The sequence below is a fragment of the Phyllostomus hastatus genome, unplaced genomic scaffold, assembly GCF_019186645.2.
Source record: "Phyllostomus hastatus isolate PE091 unplaced genomic scaffold, TTU_PhHast_1.1 phas_contig_312, whole genome shotgun sequence".
Classification (NCBI taxonomy): Eukaryota; Metazoa; Chordata; class Mammalia; order Chiroptera; family Phyllostomidae; genus Phyllostomus; species Phyllostomus hastatus.
In genome coordinates this window covers 3,739,064-3,758,813 of record NW_025333849.1, presented here as the reverse complement: position 1 = coordinate 3,758,813, position 19,750 = coordinate 3,739,064, and the positions used below count along the sequence as shown (strand labels likewise).

The window sequence follows — 19,750 nt, the reverse complement described above, 5'->3', positions numbered from 1 at the left end:
AGGATTCCCAAGGGGGCTCGTGCCTCCACAGTTCACCACTGCAGGCTCCAGAAACCTGAGGACACCCGCGCCCTTTCCTTGATGGAGGCTGCGAGGTCTGGGTTTTCCACCCGTCCACACTCCCACGGATCCACACTCCCACCAGGCTGGGGGTGTGGGCGGACTTCCAGGCTGCCCCTGGTCGTGCTGGCTGGAGGCCCTCACTTCTCCCAGGGCTATGGGTGGGTGCTCGCAGCCCCTGGGCGATTATCTCCCAGTCCAACTCCCTTCTCTGTGCCTTCAAGCCACAAGGTCTCCCCTGGTGTTGCTCAACCCCTGTTGTCCGGGGAGGGAGCAGCGACTCTGCTCTCCCGGGTGCCCTGTGGCAGACCCCGGGGGTACCAGGCCTGGGGACCAGGGACCCCCCTGGTCCCCTTGCTGATTCCTGGGTCCTTGTTGTCCTGAAGCAGTCTTCTTACCGTCTGGTTTTTCAGTGACCACTATAATTTTTGATGTCCTGTTTTCAAATATGTTTTGGTAACCTAGGCCACTCGCTCTGTTCCTCCTCCAATCCGAGAATTTCCCTCCTCTTCACAGAAGCCGAGAATCATGCTGCCTGGAGCAAAGCCGCCATCTTTAACCCCCCCTAAGATTTTTTATAAAGCCCTGGCGAGATGGCTCAGTTGGTTGGAATGTCATCCCATCATCCAAAACGTTGAGGGTTTGATCCTGGTCAGGGCACATACTTGGGTTGTGGGTTAAGTCATTGGTCAGGGTATGTACAGGAGGCAAGTGATCAAAGAAACTCTTACATTAGTCTGAGTGTGTGTGTCTCTCCCTCTCTTTCTCTCTTGCCCTTTTCCTTTCTGTCTAAAATCAATAAAAAACATATCCTTGGGTGAGAACTAATTTTTTAAAAGTTTAAAATTTTTTATAAAGAAAATATTTTAGGCCCTGGCTGGCGTAGCTCAGTGGATTGAGCACGGGCTGGGAACCAAAGTGTCGCAGGTTCGATTCCCAGCCAGGGTACATGCCTGGGTTGCAGGCCATGACCCCCAGCAACCGCACATTGATATTTCTCTCTCTCTCTCTCGCCCCCTCCCTTCCCTCTCTAAAAAAAAATAAATTAAATCTTAAAAAAAAAAGAAAATATTTTAGGTCACAAACTATATTATCTAGTATATATTAAAGTGCCATCAAGTAGAACATAGTCCAACTAAATGCACCCATCTTCTCTACTATATAACATGAGTTCTAGACAACTTTTAAAATGTACTTTATAATTATTTTTATTGAATCAGATCTCTAACTCATTTATGCAGATTGGGGAAAATGATCCATAATGAATTGTCATCACCTCTGAAGTTATCTCCTACATACCTCAGCTCTTACATCCAATTTGGTGAGCAGTGATGCAGTTTGTTCTTTCAGGAGCTTAATTTGTGCCTTTAGTTTCCTGATTATTCAAGGATTTCAAATTTCCACCAACATAAAGAAAAAAAGATTTTAGTGGCCAAAATTACATACTTTATAGAGGAAAAATGTATAGGATGAGGATTATTTGAGAAATAAGCAGAACTTGATTATTTATATCTTTTCCCAGCTACAAGCCCTGTTTAGCCTGATATTAAATTATATGTGTGCACACACTTCTACAACATAGTTTAATTGGCTCTTAAATATTTTTGTTTCCTGGGTGTGGGGCTGGTAGCTAACTGTTGTATTAGGAAACCAGTGTTCATTTAAAACATGTGGCAAACCTGATGCTGACGTTCTTTTCCTAAAGATGCAACATAGATAGATGTACTGCTGGCCCCTGTTTCCAGAATGACACACATAGAACAGTACAGATAGGTTCAGACTCCTGTCAGTGCACATGTATAACGTTTAAAGGAGAAGAGAACTGAAGTAAAAAAATAGATTTGAGCAAGTTTCTTCTTAAAAGAGAGGAAAAGTATTTTGCGACACAAAAATATAATACCTATAGATTTGGAAAATGTTCCTTTTCTTTGGATTAAAAAACAAAAAGTGTTCTGAATTGGGTTCTGAGACTGCTTAGAATTGGAATAGAGTCTATGAAATACTAGACCATAATACAGTGGTTTGACCTCATCAAAATAAATGACTAATTACTTTGAAACAAAATTTCACAGGTCTTCATGTCTGTAGTCCAATATATTAATGCATGATATAACAGAAATACAATAGCTGGGTTTTTCTCTAAGTCTATAATAAATCAGCAAGTCTGTTGAATGTATTTCCTCCTCTGAGCCAACATATGCTGTAAACATCTTTTTTTAATCTCCACCCAAGGATATGTTTATTTTAGAAAGAAGGTAAGGGAGAGAGAGAGACATCAGTGTGAGAGAGAAACATTGATTGGCTGCCTCCTGTATGCACCCTGCCTGGAAATCAAACTCGCAGACTTTGGTGTACAGGACAATGCTCCATCCAACTGAGCAACCCAGCCAGGGACAGCCAGCACATGCTTTAGATGTGCAGACCTGGGTGTTTACTGGGGAAGTGAGCTTCTCACTTCAGATGGGGACCTGCCATTTTATTAGAGACATTTCATTTCCATCATGCAACAGTTAAGAATCTGTCAAATTACTCTTTCTTGTGGTACATTTTTTAAGGTTTTGAATCAACATATCACGTGCAAGAGAATCTTGGATTTTAATTGAATCCTTTGCCATTGTGGCATGGTGGATGTAATTTGATTGAAATATAATATGATAACTACTTTGTACTATTTAAATGATTCACAGCTGTAGATGAGACTACAGAACTATAAGTAGTGAAATACTAGAAAATAGTAAAATTTGATTTTTAGTAGGGACCGTTCATTATTTTGCTTTGGAATTTGGAAGAGTTTTTGTTTTGTTTTTAGTTTCAGACAGTCTTTTTCTTTTCTTTTTTTTAGATTTTATTTCTTTTTAGATGGAGGGGAAGGGAGAGAGAAAGAAAGAGAGGGAGACAAACATAAATGTGTGGTTGCCTCTTGCACATCCCCAACTGGGGACCTGACTGCCACCCAGGCATGTTCCCTGAAAGGGAATCAAACTGGCGACCCTTTTGTTCATAGGCCTGCACTCAGTCCACTAAACTACACCAGCCAGGGCACAGGCATTCTTTAATGCAGATGTTCCTTAGCTCCTGTGTTTCGTCCCTTGAATTGCCGAATTAATGGGTAGAAATCGCGGAAAGACTCTAAAGCAATGGTCACCAACCCCTGGGCCACTGACTGGTAACCAGTCTATGGCCAGTTAGGAACTGGGCTGCACAGCAGGAGGTGAGCAGCAAGTGAGCAAGCAAAGCTTCATCTTTATTTACAGATGCTCCGCATTGCTTGCATTACCACCTGAGCTCCACCTCCTGTCAGATCAGCAGTGGCATTAGATTCTCATAGGAGTGTGAACCCTACTGTGAACTGTGCATATAAGGGGTTTAAGTTATGCACTGCCTATGAGACTCTAATGCCTGATGATCTGAGGTGGTGATGCTAGCACTGGGGAGTGGCTGCAAACAGGTTATCATTAGCAAAGACGTTTTACTGCACAGAGACCATAATAAATCTTTTGCTAGCAGATTCGTATCAAAACCCTAACAATGAGTGCAGGTGACAATTAAGGTGTATCCGGTAGCAAGCTTTATAGTGGCAAGTGAGTTGATATACTTCAATTGTACAGCTGCATCTGGTGGCAGGCTTTAAGTCAGAATCCAACACTTTAGTCTGTGCGTAGCTCACCCATTTTATTTACTACTTCCATCTGTGCCTCTTTCCTGCACTACGCACTTTTGGTAAGCCCACAAGCTGACCCTAGCCAAAATAAGTAAAAAACAAATGTCACTGGAGAGCTTTGAGAAGGGGGAAAGACCCAATGATGAGACAGCAGAAGACTCGAAGGCCACCATCAAAAAAAAAAAAAAAAAAAGCTGCATTTAAGAGAAAATACCAGGAGCCTTACTTAAATTGCAGGTTCAATGTAACAGGTGATTCACATTTTCCAAGCCCACTTTGTATAATATGTGGCAACTAGCTATTCAGTGAAGCCATGAAGACTTCAAAACTGCTTTGCCACATGGAGACCAAGTACCCTGCGTGAAAAGACAAGCCTTTGAAGTTTTTCAAAAGAAAAATGTGAACATGAAGAACAGAAGCAATTGTTGAAGGCCAGCGCTTCATCAAATGTGTCTGCATGGAGAGTAGCATTCTTAGTGGCTAACTGCATTGCTAGAACTGAGAAGCCCTTTACTGTTGGTGAAGAGTTGATCCTGCCTGCTGCTAAGGACATTTGTTGTGAACTTCTGGAAAGTCTGAAGTTCAGAAGGTAGCATGTGCTCCTTTTTCAGCTGGCACCATAACTAGACGAATTGATGAAATAGCAGAGGACATTGAGGTACGATTTGTTAGAAAGGATTAATGAGTCACTGTGGTATGCAATCCAGATCAAGTCTACTGATGCTGACAACAAGGCAACGATGCTTGTTTTTGTGCAATATATTTTTCAGGAGGATGTGCATGAGAATATGTTTTGTGCACTTCCGTTGCTAAATAACACCACATCTACAGAACTATTCAAGTCTGAATGATTACATTTCAGGAAAACTGAATTGTGTCTGTATAGTCATGGACAGAGTGGCTGCCATGACCGGACAGCTCTCTGGTTTTACCACTTGGGTCAAAGAGGTCCCTTATGAATGTGAATCAACACACTGTGTCATTCATAGAGAAATGCTGGCTAACCGAAAAATGTCACCTGAATTTAACAGTGTTTTGCAGGATGTGATTAAAATTATCAAACACATTAAAGTACATACCCTTAACTCACATCTGCTCATGCAGCTCTGTGTGGAGATGGACACAGAGCACACATGTCCTGTCTTATACACAGAAGTTAGATGGTTTTCTAAAGGTAGCTCACTGGCCAGTTTCTGAGTGATGAGAGCTGTTCCAGAGATTACTTTTTTAGAAAAACAGTCACCACTGGCAGCATGTCAGTGACACAGAATGGGTTGCAAAACTTGCTTATTTGTGTGCCATAATCAACATGCCCAACAATCTCAGTCTTCACTTTGGGTAGAAAACAACTGTGTTCAAATTGGCAGATAAAGTGTCTGTATTCAAAGCCAAACTGGAATTATGGGGGTGACGGGTGAACATGGGGATTTTTGATATGTTTCAAACATTAGAAGAGATTTTGAAAGACTGAGGCAGGGCCTTCTTTCTCCCAGCTGGTGTATGGTCACCTATCTCAACTTTCAGAAGAGTTGGAGCATTAGTGCCCAACTACAAAGGACCCCAAACAGGGAAGGAATGGGTCTGCTTACCCATTTGTGAATAAGCCAGGTGAATCAACTTTGTCTGTGCTAGAAGAGGATCAACTGCTTGAGATCACAAATGATGGTGACTGCAAAAGTATGTTAGAGACTTCAAATCTCCGTATGTTCTGGATTAAAGTCAAGGCGGAATATCCCATAATTGCCACAAAAACACTGAAAAATCTGCTTCCATTTCCAATGTCCTCTCAGTGTGAAGCATGGTTTTCTGCAGTGACAGCAACCAAAATGAGATTACAGAGTAGACTGAACATAAGCAACATACTTTGAGTGTCACTGTTTCCTATCACCCCCTGATGGGGACCATCTAGTTGCAGGAAAACAAGCTCAGGGCTCCCACTGATTCTGCATTATGGTGGGTTGTATAATTATTTCATTATGTATTAACTTTTGTAATAATAACAGAAATAAAGTGCATAATAAATGTAATGTGCTAGAATCATCGCGAAACCATTCCCCACTCTGGTCCGTGGAAAAATTGTCTTCCACAAAACTGGTCCCTGGTGCCAAAAAGGTTGGAGACCACTGCTGTAAAGAATCAGATTGTCCATTTGTGGTAGCTGGCACTGGCTACAGTGAAGACTGCTCATGGCAGTTCTCTTTGAGGGTTGTGTGACAGGGCTTCTGAGGACTCTCTTGGTGTTCCTGTAGTGTGGGTCTGCCCTGTGCTCATATTAGCTTGGGGGCATTTCCACTGAGTCCTGGTGCTGAGGATACGTGGCTATATCAACCTCTTGTTCAGGAGGTTAGCCCTGTTGTCCCAGTGCTTGGAGACATGTGAGGGCCACACTGCTTGACTAGGGCAAAAGTGTGGCAGGTATCTGGGCAGGCCTGGTAGGATGGCTGACGAAGTGACTTGCAGGCATGTGTGCTCTGGGCCCCTGCTCCAATCCAGTCCTAGGGCTTTGGAGGGGTTCAGAACTAAATACAAAGTGTAGAGGCTGGCAAAAGGGACAGGGGATTTTCATGGATGGCAGAGGAGGGTGCCTGCTGGCTTAGGGATCCTGACAGAGAAGCAAGGTCTATAGAGTACAAGCCCCAGGTGGACCTGTCTTCATTAAGTGCATTCCACACCATTCCCATCTGTCTCATGAGAGACAGCAGTACACATTTTTCAGTAGGAAATGGGAAGTTAGAGGAAAGATGATGCTAAAAGTGAAAATCTGTCACTTGAGAGGATATTTTGTGTGGAGGCAGTTAGAAGTTTCCACTCAAACAGTATCTGTTATTTAATTATTTTGCCTGAAAGCAAAGGGGTGAGTGTATATGGCATCTTGGAGATCTTTTCCATCTCCAGATTTTTATTTTTTTATAAAGCAAGTGACTAAGAAATATCAAAATTGCCACCATGTACTATAAAAAGACGATTTGATCATAAACATTTTCTTTTTAATTAAACAGAATTTATTGCCTGTCTTTGGAGATAGAAAGTACATGTTTTCAACTTTAATTTAGGGATGTTACAATTTGACTTGTTTTTTTCTAACCTTAAACTTTTGAGCTAAAATAAAAACAAAATTCAAAAGTGCTCAAAGAGAAGAAAAATGGAGAAGAAATGGGACTTCCATTAAAATATTTTGAAGCCTATCTTGAAGCAGGAAACACTTATTTGGTGTAAGTGTTAATTTTGTTTTTGTGAATAGACAAAGACAGATTACTGTAACTCTCATGTGTAGTTACTGCTGCAACAGGATGAGCCAGATGCTATTCTCTAGTGTCTTTGGGAAGATTTAACAACATCAGGTGATGGTTCTTTGTATGGATCAACAGGTCTCAATGTGTTTTTTTCCAGTTGAAAGTACCATAGGTAGATAAATACCTTTATGGATATGGGTGTGTGTATTATGTATAGACAGATAGATACAGAGAGTTGTTAGTTAAGGTAGTCAGGATTTTGGGGGGTTTTTTCTTCCTCCATTTAATTGGTTCTGATGACACACAGTTTCTAACAGGAATGTGTGGTTTCCCTTATACACGCAATGGCAAGGTTTTTAAAGAAAATACAAATGAAAAGTTATTAGGAGTTTTAAAACTTTAGTAAATTGGGTGTTTGTAAACGTATCCGTACTAAAATGTACCAGGTATCTTGCTACTAAATGGAATTCTATGGTCAGTCGTTTTGGTAAAACTTAGTACTATCTGAATTTTAGAAGTTATTTCATAACCTCTTCCTTCCTAAGTGAAAGCCTCTTATGTGCAGTGAAGCCATTGCATGCTGTCACTCGGCATTCCTGGGGCAATTTGGGGTGGGACCACTATGTAATCACCACCAAGTTCTGCCCTGAGTACAAGGAATATTGGAGTTCACCCTGAGTTAGATTTGGAAGGCTATATTAGCAGTGAAGTGGGAAGGGTGAGAGGTAGGTGGGTATGAGGAAGGAGTCCAGGCCATGGGGAAATTTTAAAGGATGTAGGTTTATGGTCGTCTTAATTACTTAGAAGGATTTGGGGGCTCTTTAATTTAAGGATCTGTGTACTTCAAGGACCTTTTAGCTACAGTGTTTGGGGGGCGATAATGAAGACAGGATATCTGCAAGAGCAAAAGCAACACACTATCACTTTTACTTGAAGGTGGGTGGGTTAGTGAGTGTCTGCCCATTTGTCGGTGGTGTCCTGGTGTCAATGTGTGCACCCCTAGGAGAGGCAGCTTGCATCACTCTGGTAGCTTCCCCAACCCTAAGGAAGCCTTTTCATGTTTTGGCCTTTTTATGTCTAGCAAATTCTCTTCTTAACATGTTAATTGTCATTTTTTTCTCTGTATAAAATTCTTCTAAAATGAGCAGCCTTTCCAGTATTGTATATAGAATAATTACAGAATCCTAGGCTTTTAGAGTGCCACCAAACATGTGAGGCCAACTAGCCCTCAACTGCAGTTAGAGAGCCTCAGGCATACCTGTCCCTGTCCCTGTGCTGTGCACTTGTTGAGGGGTAAAGGCTGTGTTCTGCTGAGTGTAGGACACTCAGAGTTTTGATCCTGGTTCCACATTCCTGGGACTGCCAGCAGCTGACCCTTCTACCTGCCCTACTATGGGACTGTTAAATACCCTGAAGGTGGAGAGTGATTAGAACTTTCATGCCTTCCAGACTAGCTGGAATGTACTGTTCCAAGGATTTCCTCACGGAGGAGCAGGTGTGTGTCAGAGATTTTTCATTTTTACATGGGGAGAGCTAGGTTTCTGGGAATGGGTTTCTGATCCATATCTGTAGACATTTCAGTGGTTCTCTGCAGTCCATTATGTGGAGTTTACCTTCCTAGGATAGTAGAAAAGCTGCTCAGACATGTGAAACATTGTTTCAAGAAGAAACTATGCTTTTTCCTAAAGAAAATTGTTCTCTTGTGCATGTGAAAATTTGCGTAATAACTTAAAAATGTAGGTATCTATTGTACCAGAAGTTTCTTCCATTCCATTTGATTAGGCTGAGTTTTTCTAATTTTATTTTGTTGGTGGTGTCTCAAAACAACGCAAATTTATTATCTTACAGTTCTAGAAGTCACAAATCCAAAATGGGTCTCACTGAACTAAATTCAAGGTGTCAGCAGGGCCACATTGCTTCTGGAGGCTCAGGGAGAATATTTCCTACCTTTTCTGTCTTGTAGAGGCCACCACACACTGTGGCTCTTTTTCCACTGTCAAAGCGAGTAATGGCTAGTGAGTCCTCACATTTCATCTCTGAAACCAGCTTTTCTGCTTCCCTTTCCACATTAGAGGACCCTGTAATGACATTGGGCCCATCTGAATAATTCAGGTTAACAGGCTTGGCCTGAGGTCAGCTAAATGCTGTGGAACAGACCACATTCATATGAGTGATGGGCAGGAGTGCAGAGCTCTGGGGGCACAAAGCCGTTATATCTTTTTCCCACTTTTTTAACTTTATGCTTTTCATGACTAACTAGAAAATAAAGACATCATTTTGTGCTATCATTCAAACTTTTGATTGCTGGAAACGTTAGTACCTGATTCAGTTTTGTTTCTAAGAATACAGGGGCATAGCTATAATTATATCTCTGTTTACTTATATTTTCCTGGTATCAACTATTCTGGAACAATAAAATACTCCTGTACTTTATTCCATATGTCTTTCATCAGGCATGTCTGTCCCTCAGCAGTAAGAGAGATAAGTTTCCTCCCTTGTCTTTCTGAAGTGGACTTGGGTGCTTGAAGAAAGGACGCATCTGTGGCCTCATGGCTTCTCCATAGCTGCGTGCTGGCTGTTACAGGGCTCAGGGTCTCAGGCTTGGAACTGATCACAAGCCAGTCACAGACCTGGGCACAGAAGTAATGAAAGCCTGTTGGATGCTTCTTAACCTAACCAGGCTGTATTTTAACAACTGAAAGGGAGATCCAGGGCTTGAACCTCAGAGCACCAGATTCTTGGGCCTAAAAACTCACAGATGGGTAATAATTGGGCCCTCAGAAAGAAGCACTACCTGGAGTTTGGAATTAGCATGTTGACGTATGTGCTTGTTTTCTCAGGTCCGGGCCCACCAGCTGGTCTTGCCGCCATGTGATGTGGTGATCAAGGCTGTGGCTGACTACGTCCGCAACATCCAGGACACCTCGGACTTGGATGCCATAGCTAAAGATGTTTTCCAGCATTCTCAGGTAGAAATGCAGGTGCCTGGGTAGCACTTGGACAGTGGTGTGTGCCAGGTTTGGAAGGGGCTTGAGACGCACATGCTGGCTGGCCACAACCAGGAGCACTTGCTCAGCTGACAGGCCTACATGCTGGCCAGGAGGGCTAGCACCTCACCAGCTCCTCTAGCCTCCCCTCTGGCCTGAACAGAGGAGTAATTGAGGGAGGTGAGTGGTAAGGTCTTTGTTGTTCCTGGAGTCTTCCTCATGACTTGATAGGATTTCCACAAAGAAGACAGACATGTCAAGTGGGTCAGGTAGAATTGTGAATCTCTGACTTGTCCTTCCTTCAGGTGATGGTCAAGGGTTTCTTTTTCCTTTTGTGGAAAGTAAGGGATTTGAGGGGTCAGGATTAGTAAAAGAGGTGAAGTTTATGTGACTTCTCTCTGTTCTCTGAAGAATTGAAATAGCTGCTCTGCTTGCTAGACATGGAAAGTAAAACCTCTTCTGGCAGTACCAGGGACCTGGCCAAGAAGAAGTTAGAGAAGTTGAGAGCTACATCCTAAAACCGAGGTCTCTTGGTTGCCGCTTCAGATTCTGTGTTAACTGCCGTGCTGTCTTGATTATGCTTGAAGATTTAATATTATTCTAAACTCTTATCAAGCTTGGAAGTCTACAGATTATTTATATACATACTGAATTATAAAAATATGTTGAAACACATGACCAGTGACATACTAATTTACAAAGGTTTTCCTATGTTTATTTCAGTCTAGAACAGATGACAAAGTTATTCGATTTAAGAGAGCAATTGGATATTATTCAGCGACTAGTAAGCCTGTGGCATTTCACCCACAACACTACGTAGGTAAGTAAGTGAAGGCTTCAGTGATGCCTGCTGACCATGCTGTAACCAAGGAGATTAAATAAACCTGATAACCTTGTAGGATTCTTCTTCCAGAGGAGATTTCTTCAGTTATACAAATAAGTATAGCAGAACCTCCTGGGCAGACTCATTAGTATTCCCTGAAAGTACTGAGGAGCAAAAGAAAACTTAACACACTTAATGAAAGTAGAGGAGAAAAGTAAGGCCATGAGGACAAAAGTTGTAAATGGTGGTGATGCTGAAGTCTGTGTGTCCCTGAGGTATCCTCTTGCAGAATATGCTGAGGACATAGAAGACCCCCAGATCTATAAATGCTTTCATGAGTGTATGGATGTGTGTTTCCTCTTTTGTTGCCTTTTTCTTTTTTTTGCAAAAGACCAAATTTAACTCAGAGATTTGAGTTATTGCAGAATAAACTGTTTGCCTGAAGCTTGCTTGGTAGTGACTATCTCCTGAAAGGTTGTAAAATACTAGCCTCCTTCCAGAGTCAGATTGCCTTTTTTTGGGGTACAAAGCAGGAAAGCTATGAGAAATCATGCTGCCAGTTGTTCCAGTGTTGCCTATTTCATACATGAGAGACAGCATGTTCCTGAAACTCAGAGGAATTTGACTTTTTTACTGGTTTCAGAAGATTAATCCTAGGGTTGAAAAACGTCCTTAATACTTGTCCTTTACATTCATTCACTTGTTCAGACACATTGCTAATGTGTGCTGCGTACGTGGTGGGCACAGAGATAAAAGGCAAGTGCTGGCTGTTGATGGCTATCTCTATGGGTGGGTGATGGACAAGAGAGTATCAATGGTCCTGATGCCATGGGACGAGGGAGGTTGAGGGCAGTGGGTGCAAGTCATATCATCTGCTGGCTCAGCGCCTTCTTGAGACTGTGGTTGTCACAGAGGCCTCCTTATGATACAGGTTTTGCTGTTCTGTTGCCTTCCCCCATTACCACCATTTTCTTTCTAGCAGCCAGAGTAGTGTTTAAAAATGTGTGGGTCCCTGCCTCTCCTGTCTCATTTGGAACCAACTCCTAGCTGCCGACCTGCTTCCTTATAGTCTGACTCCTGTTGCATTCTGCCTCTCACTCCCCAGGCCCTGGCTTCATTCCTGCTTGGAGTGTGTCACACTGTCTCAGGCCAAGGGCCTTCTGCACCAGCTGTGGGCCTAGAGCTCTCTCTCCCTGACTTGTGCTTTGGACATTCCAATTTCTAGGCTTCACTGTCACTTCTCTGGGGTCTTTTATCTATACCAGTCCACCAGGCCATCATCATGACACTTTAATTCTCTTTACACTTTCTCACACCAACCTTCTAACCACAAGAATGTCAAGCCTTGGGGAGCCAGGACCTCACCAGCCACCTTCACTCTTATACCTACAGTGGGCAAGTATTTGACTGAATGACTTGATTCATGAAAATTTGTTGAGTGAGGAGAGTGAAATGATTTGATGTGGTTTAGGAATACCCTTGGAAAAGGGGACAGGAGGCATTGGAAGGAAGGAGACTTGATACCATGTATTACTTTACTTTGGTTAAGGCAAGACATGATGAGGACAGATAACATGATGGTGTTTAGGTTTTACTCCTGGCACAGGGGATGTCCAGTAAATGCAGGTGAGACAGGCAAGAGACTGGGTTCTCAGGCTGTGGGCATCCTGATTCCTACCTCTCAGCCACAGGTATCCTGTTTTATTAAAGCGTTGTACTTCTGTGACTATGAAAAGAGAAACTATATGTATAGTGCTTTAATGAATGCTTATTACATAGCAGGTACTGTCACTGTTTTAGGAAGAACAGCTGGAAAAGGCAGTGAATGATTAATGTTGAATGAATGATAAGAAACCCTGAAAGGAGCAGCTCATAGGACATACTTCGCACTTCCTGTATTTAAGTGATATCTGGTCCTCCTATGACAATTGTGGTTTAAGCAATCATTGTAGTGTACTTGAGACTTGAACGTTTATTCAAGAGGAGGGCATTAGGAGTAAAAGGATAAAGACACTTGATTTAATGTTTGGCTTTGATCTAAGCTAATGAGTTTTAAATTAGGTATAAGTTTGAGCTTAAGACTATGTGATGTTTTATAAAGTGCATTCATATTTTATTAGATCATGAAACAATGTATTTTATTAATGAAGTGGATACTCCTGAATTTTCACTTTCACTTTTCAGTGTTTTATGGAAAACAACAGTCTAATTGGTAAATAATTTGGGATGTTTAGAGTGACATTTTGAGGGAGGTTAATGTAGGCAATAAGACCTGTAAATCTTTCTATAAGACATTTTCTTTTTCTTTTTTTTTCCCAAAGTATATTTTATTGATTATACTATTACGGTTGTACCGTTTTTTTCTACCCTTTATCCTGCCTTGCCCTGCATCCTGTCTCCCACCAGCATTCCCAGCCCACCTTAGTTCGTGTCCATGGGTCATACATATAAGTTCTTTGGCTTCTCCATTTCCCATTCTTTCTTAACACATTGTTTGCGGGTAGTTTTTGTCATGCGCTCTACTATCAGTCAACGTAAAACGTATAAATACGTTTCCCTCATACAATGTGTTAACTTCCCCTGTCTATTTTGTACCTACCATTTATGCTTATTCCCTGTACCTTTTTCCCCATTCTCCCTCCACACTCTCCCCACTCATAATCCTCCATGTAACCTCCATTTCTTTGATTCTGTTCCTGTTCTAGATGTTTGCTTAGTTTGTTTTTGTTTTTATTTTTTTTTTAGGTTCAGTTGCTGATAGTTGTGAGTTTGTTGTCATTTCACTGTTCATATTTTTGATCATCTTCTTTTTCTTAGATAAGTCTCTTTAATATTTCATATAATAAGGGCTTGGTGATGATGAACTCCTTTAACTTGACCTTATCTGGGAAGCACTTTATCTGCCCTTCCATTCCAAATGATAGCTTTGCTGGATCAAGTAATCTTGGATGTAGGTCCTTGCCTTCCATGACTTGGAATACTTCTTTCCACCACTTTCTTGCCTGTAAGGTCTCTTTAGAGAAATCAGCTGATAGTCTTATGAGAACTCCTTTGTAGGTAACTGTCTCCTTTTTTTCTCTTGCTGCTTTTAAGATTCTCTCCTTATCTTTAATCTTGGGTAATGTAATTGTGATGTGCCTTGGTGTGTGCTTCCTTGGGTCCAACTTATTTGGGACTCTAATGCTCTCTGGACTTTCTGGAAGTCTATTCCCTTTGCCAGATTGGGGAGGTTCTCTATTAGTTTTTGCAATAAGTTTTCAAATTCTTACTCTTCCTCTTCTTCCGGCACCCCTATGATTCCACCCCTATGTTGGAACGTTTAAAGTTGTCCCAGAGGTTCCTAAACCTCTCATTTTTTTGAATTCTTGTTTCTTCATTCTCTGGTTAAAAGTTTATTTCTTCCTTCTCCTCCAAATCATTGATTTGAGTCCCAGTTTCCTTCCTGGTCACTATTTGTTCATGTATGGTCACTATTTGTTCCCTATACATTTTCCTTTATTTCACTTTGCATAGACTTCACCCCTTCCTCTATTTTGCGAACATACTCAACCATTTCTGTGAGCATCCTGATTACCAGTGTTTTGAACTCTGCATCTGATAGGTTGGCTATCTCTTTGTAGCTTTATTCTTTTTTTTTGAAGTTTTGATCTGTTCTTTCATTTGGGTGATACTTCTTTGTCTTGTCTCGCCTGTTACGTGGTAAGGGGTGGAGCCTTAGATACCTGCCAGGGTGGGACAACCCACATTACTGCTTTGTGGCGCTACATGTTGGGGAGGGTTCAGAGAGGGAATAATGCCTCTTGCTCGGCCCTCACCCTGCTTTTAATTCACTTCCCTTGCTACCCACAAGCAAATTGGGCCATTCTGTTGCTGATTCCTGGTTGGGCGGGTTTGTGTACATTCTAGGACCCTGTGGTTCTTTCCAGTGAACTCTTCTGTGAGGCTGGGAGTTTCTCCTGCTACTGTAACTCTTACAGGTTTTACAGCCAGAGGTTTTGAAGCTTTCTTTTCTTGCAATAGAACCCTGGGTTCTGTGGTCTGTCTTCGTTCCCCAGTTGTTCCTCCCTGTTTAAGCACATGCAAATGTGGGACCTCCTGGTCTGCAAGCCTCCTCCTCTCCTGCCTGGTCCAATAGCCGCTGCCTTGCCATGTGTCCTCTCCACTCCGGCTGCCTGTCTCCTCCACTCATACCAGTCTGAATGAATGTTTCTTGGTTGTTGGACTTCCATACTGTTCAGTATTCTGGCAGATCTGGTTATTTTGGGGGTTTTTTTTTTTTTGTATGTTTGTTTTGTTTTTTAAATTTTATTTTTTTATTTTTTTAATTTTTCAAGTACAATTTTCTGTATTTTTTGTTTTTAAACTTGTCCTTATTTTGTTTGTGTGAGGAGACAAACTGTGTCTACCTATGTCTCCATCTTGGCTGGAATCCTATAAAGCATTTTCTGATGCTTCTGACTATTGCAGAAATCTGAATTGTACCAGAAGGCACTCACAAAGCACCAGCACAGAAGCACAAAAGTAGGAAGTGTGGGGCAGAGTTCAGGGTGGCTTGTGTGTGGTCTGGAATGTCAGAATGAGGTTGGAGAGACGTTGGTGCAGGATTTGGAGGGTAGGTTTACATGAAGTTACATACACACAATTTGGAGCCAGCAGAAAGGGATTCATGTAAAAATCACCTTTTTTGTGTTTCTTTTGGTAAGTATAGATAGAAACAAAACTCGTCTGGAGATATAGCACTCATTGATTTTTGCCTTGATGTTCTAATGAGGTCCCACTGTGGAACTCAGTGGACAGTGGGGACTGAAATGGGAATTGAGAGTCTAGAAACAACATTGGAATGGGGGAAATGCTTTCTTGGTATTCCAAGTTACAACCCAAGATATATTGTTTATAAAAATATTCTTATAAGTAGTAGAGGCCATCAGTAGTCTTTGCCCACTGTAGTCCATTATATATTTCTTAAAAATTTTATTTACTTATTTTTGGAGAAAGGGGAAGGGAGGGAGAAAGAGAAGGAGAGAAACATCAGTGTGTGGTTGCCTGTCATGTGCCCCCTACTGGGGACTTGGTGCGCAACCAAGGCATGTGCCCTGACTGGGAATCAAACTGGCAACCCTTTGGTTCGTAAGCCAGTACTCAGTCAGTCCAATGAACCACACTAGCTAGGGCTATAGTCCATGATACTATTTTATAGAAGAAAACATTCAGAATTTTGAACAACCAGTATTGGAACATAACTTTCTTGTTCATTGCAATCTGTATTAATCACTTTAGAAATTGGAATATTATAGTGTTTTAAAGAAATTTTAAGGAATCATACTAGAAGCCTTAAAGGATGACTAAACAGGAATAAAAGTTGAGAGAGCTGACTGTAACCAGAGTTTTCTAAACCTGCCTGGAATTTTAGGTTCTACCCTAGAACTGCTATATCAGAATCTTAATTGACCTCAGAATTCTATATGTTCAAAAGAAAAGCCTTCGTGGCTGGGTCCATGTGGATTGCTTTTGGGGAATGACTACTTTGTCTTCATGATTTCCTTCTGAGCCCGTGGTCCTCTGCGGCACTGAGAAAACCTCAAATTGGGGCAGGGGTGCATGGTGGGGTGAAAATGGAGAAGAGTGGACTTGAATAACGAAAGAAGGGAGGGAGGGAGGAAGGGAAGGGGGGAAGGGAAGGGAAGGGAGGGAGGGAGGAAGAAAGGAAGGAAGGGAGGGAGATGCATTACAATTAAAAAAAAAAATAGGAGATCTCTTCATAGTTATCTGGTGGTGTGGAATTTACAGAGGGAAACACAAAGGTCCCCTGTCCCACTGCTGTGAGATTTAATCTGCACAGTGTGTGGTCCTTTTCAGGGTGAAAAAAAAAAATGTTCCAGTCCATGCTATGTCAAAAATGCTAACTGGAGATCTAGAGGTGATTATAATTTTGTCTGTTCCATCACAGCACTTAACATCCATCTCATCTCACCAGAGAATTTGCAGTCTAAATGAAAGCACAAATACAATATTTCAAAATTGAGTTGTTAGCTGTGTTTGGTTTCCTGGTTGAGTCAGTAGTTCTCAAACCCTAGCTGTACTTCAAAATCATTGGAAGAATTTTAAAAATAACAGATGCTAGAGGCTACCTCAGGTCTGCAGAATGTAGGCACAAGCTAATCTTACTATATTTGCAAAAAGCTGTCTAAGTGAAAACAAGGTCCAGTGAATCTGACAAAGCATGTACAGTGTCTCCCTGGCCTTCCTCAGTGGAAAGGAGATGAACTCCCACTATTTACCTAATTGAATGGCCAAAATCGGGAACATTGACACCACCAAATGCTGACAAGGATACAGAGCACAAGGAACTCTCGTTAGTGCTGGTGGGAATGTAAAGTAGTATAGCCGAACTGGAACACAATTTGACAATTTCTTTCAAAACCAAACATACTTTTACTGTAGGATCTAGTAATTATGTTCTTGGTATTTACCCAAAGGAGTTGAAAACTTAAGACCACATAAAAACCTGCACACAGATACTTAGAGCAGCTTTATTCATAGTTCCCAAAACTTGGAAGCAAGTTAGATGTCCTTCTGTAGGTGAATGGATTCATAAACTGTGGTATGTCCAGATAGTGGAATATTATTCAACATGAAAAAGAAATTAGCTGTCAAGCCATGAAAAGACATGGAGTAACCATCAATACAACTACTAAGTGAAAGAAGCCAGTCTGGAAAGGCTCCTCAGTCATAGGACATTCTGGAAATGGAAAACTATGAAGAAAGTAAAAACATCAGCAGTTGCTGGGGATTAAAGGGGAGGGAGGGATGAATAGGAGGAACACAGAATATTTTTTAGGGTAGTGAAACTGTTTCATAATATAGTACTATAAAATAGATACACATCTATGTAAATTTGTCCAAACCCATAGAATGCACAACACCAAGAGTGAACCCTAATATAAACTATGGACTTTAGTTAATAATAATGTATTGATACTGGTTCATCAATTACAACAAATGTACTATAATAATGCAAGTTGTGTGCTTCCTGCTAAATTTTCTGTAAACTAAAACTGATAAAAAAAATAAAGTCTGTTAATTAAACAAAGAAAGAGTACATAAGCTCCTTAATGTGTTCAGTTAGTTCATGGCAGGCACTGTGCTGGACAGTGTGATACACCAGACAGATGTCGTCCTTGCCCTTGTAGAGTCATGAGAGGAGATAGGAATGGGAAAAGGAAGGTCAAGGAAGACCAACCCCATTACCTAATTAGAGTTTGTCTCTGATTATAGTTTGGGGTGAGGTTTGGAGGTAGGGTAGGAATTTTGCAAGGTGACAATAAGGAGGAAGTATATGCAAAGGAGATAGTATGTGCAAAGGTGTTGAAGTGAGGGGACAGGGTATGGAAGAAACAAAAATGTGATTGGAGCCCTGGAAGCAGGGAAAACTGGTCAGGAGATTCTTGTTAGTCTGGGTTCAGTGACCATGCACAGCCTTAGGTTTTAGATTTACTCTTAGGACCACAGAAGCTCATTGAGGGACTTTTCATTATAAAAACATAAGTCATTTTGAAACTACCATACACACAATATCTTTATACAGGACATAAAAATCAGAGGAACATTAACCAATACCACGGCTCTGTCCCCACCTCTCTTTCACATTCCTCCTCCAGTACTGTGAATTTTATAGTAATTGTCTCCTTGCTTTTTTCTATTGTGTTTCCTCCCCAAGTACTAATTGAAGCTGTGCAAGTAGGTGGGCTTCCCTGGGGAGGTTTTTTATGGAGGGCACATTCTGTAGAGAGGTCCTGAAACAGATACCTTACACTAGGGAGAGGAGGTAGAGCTAGAAGCCAGAGAGCAGTGTGGCCAGAAGAGGAATCCTCGCAAGAACAGTTGTTAGTAGAGGTGAGGAGGCGTCTTCTGAGTACTCAAAGCTCCCAAAAGAGGTTTCAGCTTTGCAACTTCTGTACTGAAGGACATGGAAAAGGGCAGGATGAGTGGTCCACACTAGTCCACCAAATCCACCTGTGATCCTTTCTATAACGGGTAGGGCTTGACATGATAGGGAGGATTGAACAGACTTAACCAGTTATGATAAAATCCAAGGGCGGCACAGTGCCCTGGTCCCTTCGAATACAGAAGTGGGGGTTCTAGTGGGAACCAAGGGAGGCTGCTAGGCAGCAGGACTGCATGGTAAAGAGAGAAAGAATTGTGCCAATTCTTTTTGGCACAATTCTTCACAGAAATTGTCAAGAGGACTGTATTGAAATAGGAGCTATTGCCACTGGGCAAAGAACAGACTACATAGTGACCATAAAGAAAGGCCCTCTGGCTTTCACAAGTGCTAAGATGCTGGCAGGGGTGCCCTGCATCCTGACAGGCCCCCATGGCTGGCCATACTTTACCAGACCAAGTTAGAGGATGCCAGTACACAAAATGCCAAACATTGGTGTTTGATGTACAAAGAACAGAAATGACTGCCGTCCTAACTGCAGTGATGGGACCCTGACTCTCAGGGTCAAGGCTCAAAAAGGGTCCTGTGCAAACAAGAGTGAGAGACTAGGGCTGAACAGTGGGCTCTGGTCTGGGCCCTTGCTTCCTGAAGGGTGTGGCTTTCTGGTGACTGAGAAGGTGGATTCCTGTAGCTGCACAGTCTGCACAACTGGTACTCATTAGACTATCCATCAACTCTCATTGTTAATAGCCTTCTTGAAAGTAAGGCTAACCTGCCAACACATCCCCTATCATAATGTGAGGCAATGGCCAGGAGACATTACCCCTGAACGAGAAGACAGTCTGTGAAGAATGGTGTGGTACCTGCAGGGCTTCCTCTTTGGGAAACCAGTTTGCCTAGTTGGGACCATGATGGGACATGTGCAGAATCCATAGTGGAACCTGCTGGGAACAGAAGGCAATGGCTTGCACACATGTTTCAGGGGAAGGAAGTACAGATGAGCTGGAGGAAGAGAGAATGTAACTACCCATGCTGCTCCTACAG

At 41.9% G+C, this 19,750-nt stretch overlaps 1 protein-coding gene across 2 annotated transcripts in view; it reads left to right on the top strand.

Moving 5' to 3' along the window:
• FAM120A (family with sequence similarity 120A) overlaps positions 1-19,750 on the top strand; it is a 130,589-nt gene that overhangs the window by 49,897 nt on the left and 60,942 nt on the right. For both annotated transcript variants that reach the window (XM_045839782.1, XM_045839781.1), the window contains exons 4-5: positions 9,795-9,923; positions 10,665-10,761. In XM_045839782.1, the coding sequence (XP_045695738.1) occupies positions 9,795-9,923; positions 10,665-10,761 (226 nt within the window). The remainder of the gene's footprint in view (positions 1-9,794; positions 9,924-10,664; positions 10,762-19,750) is intronic.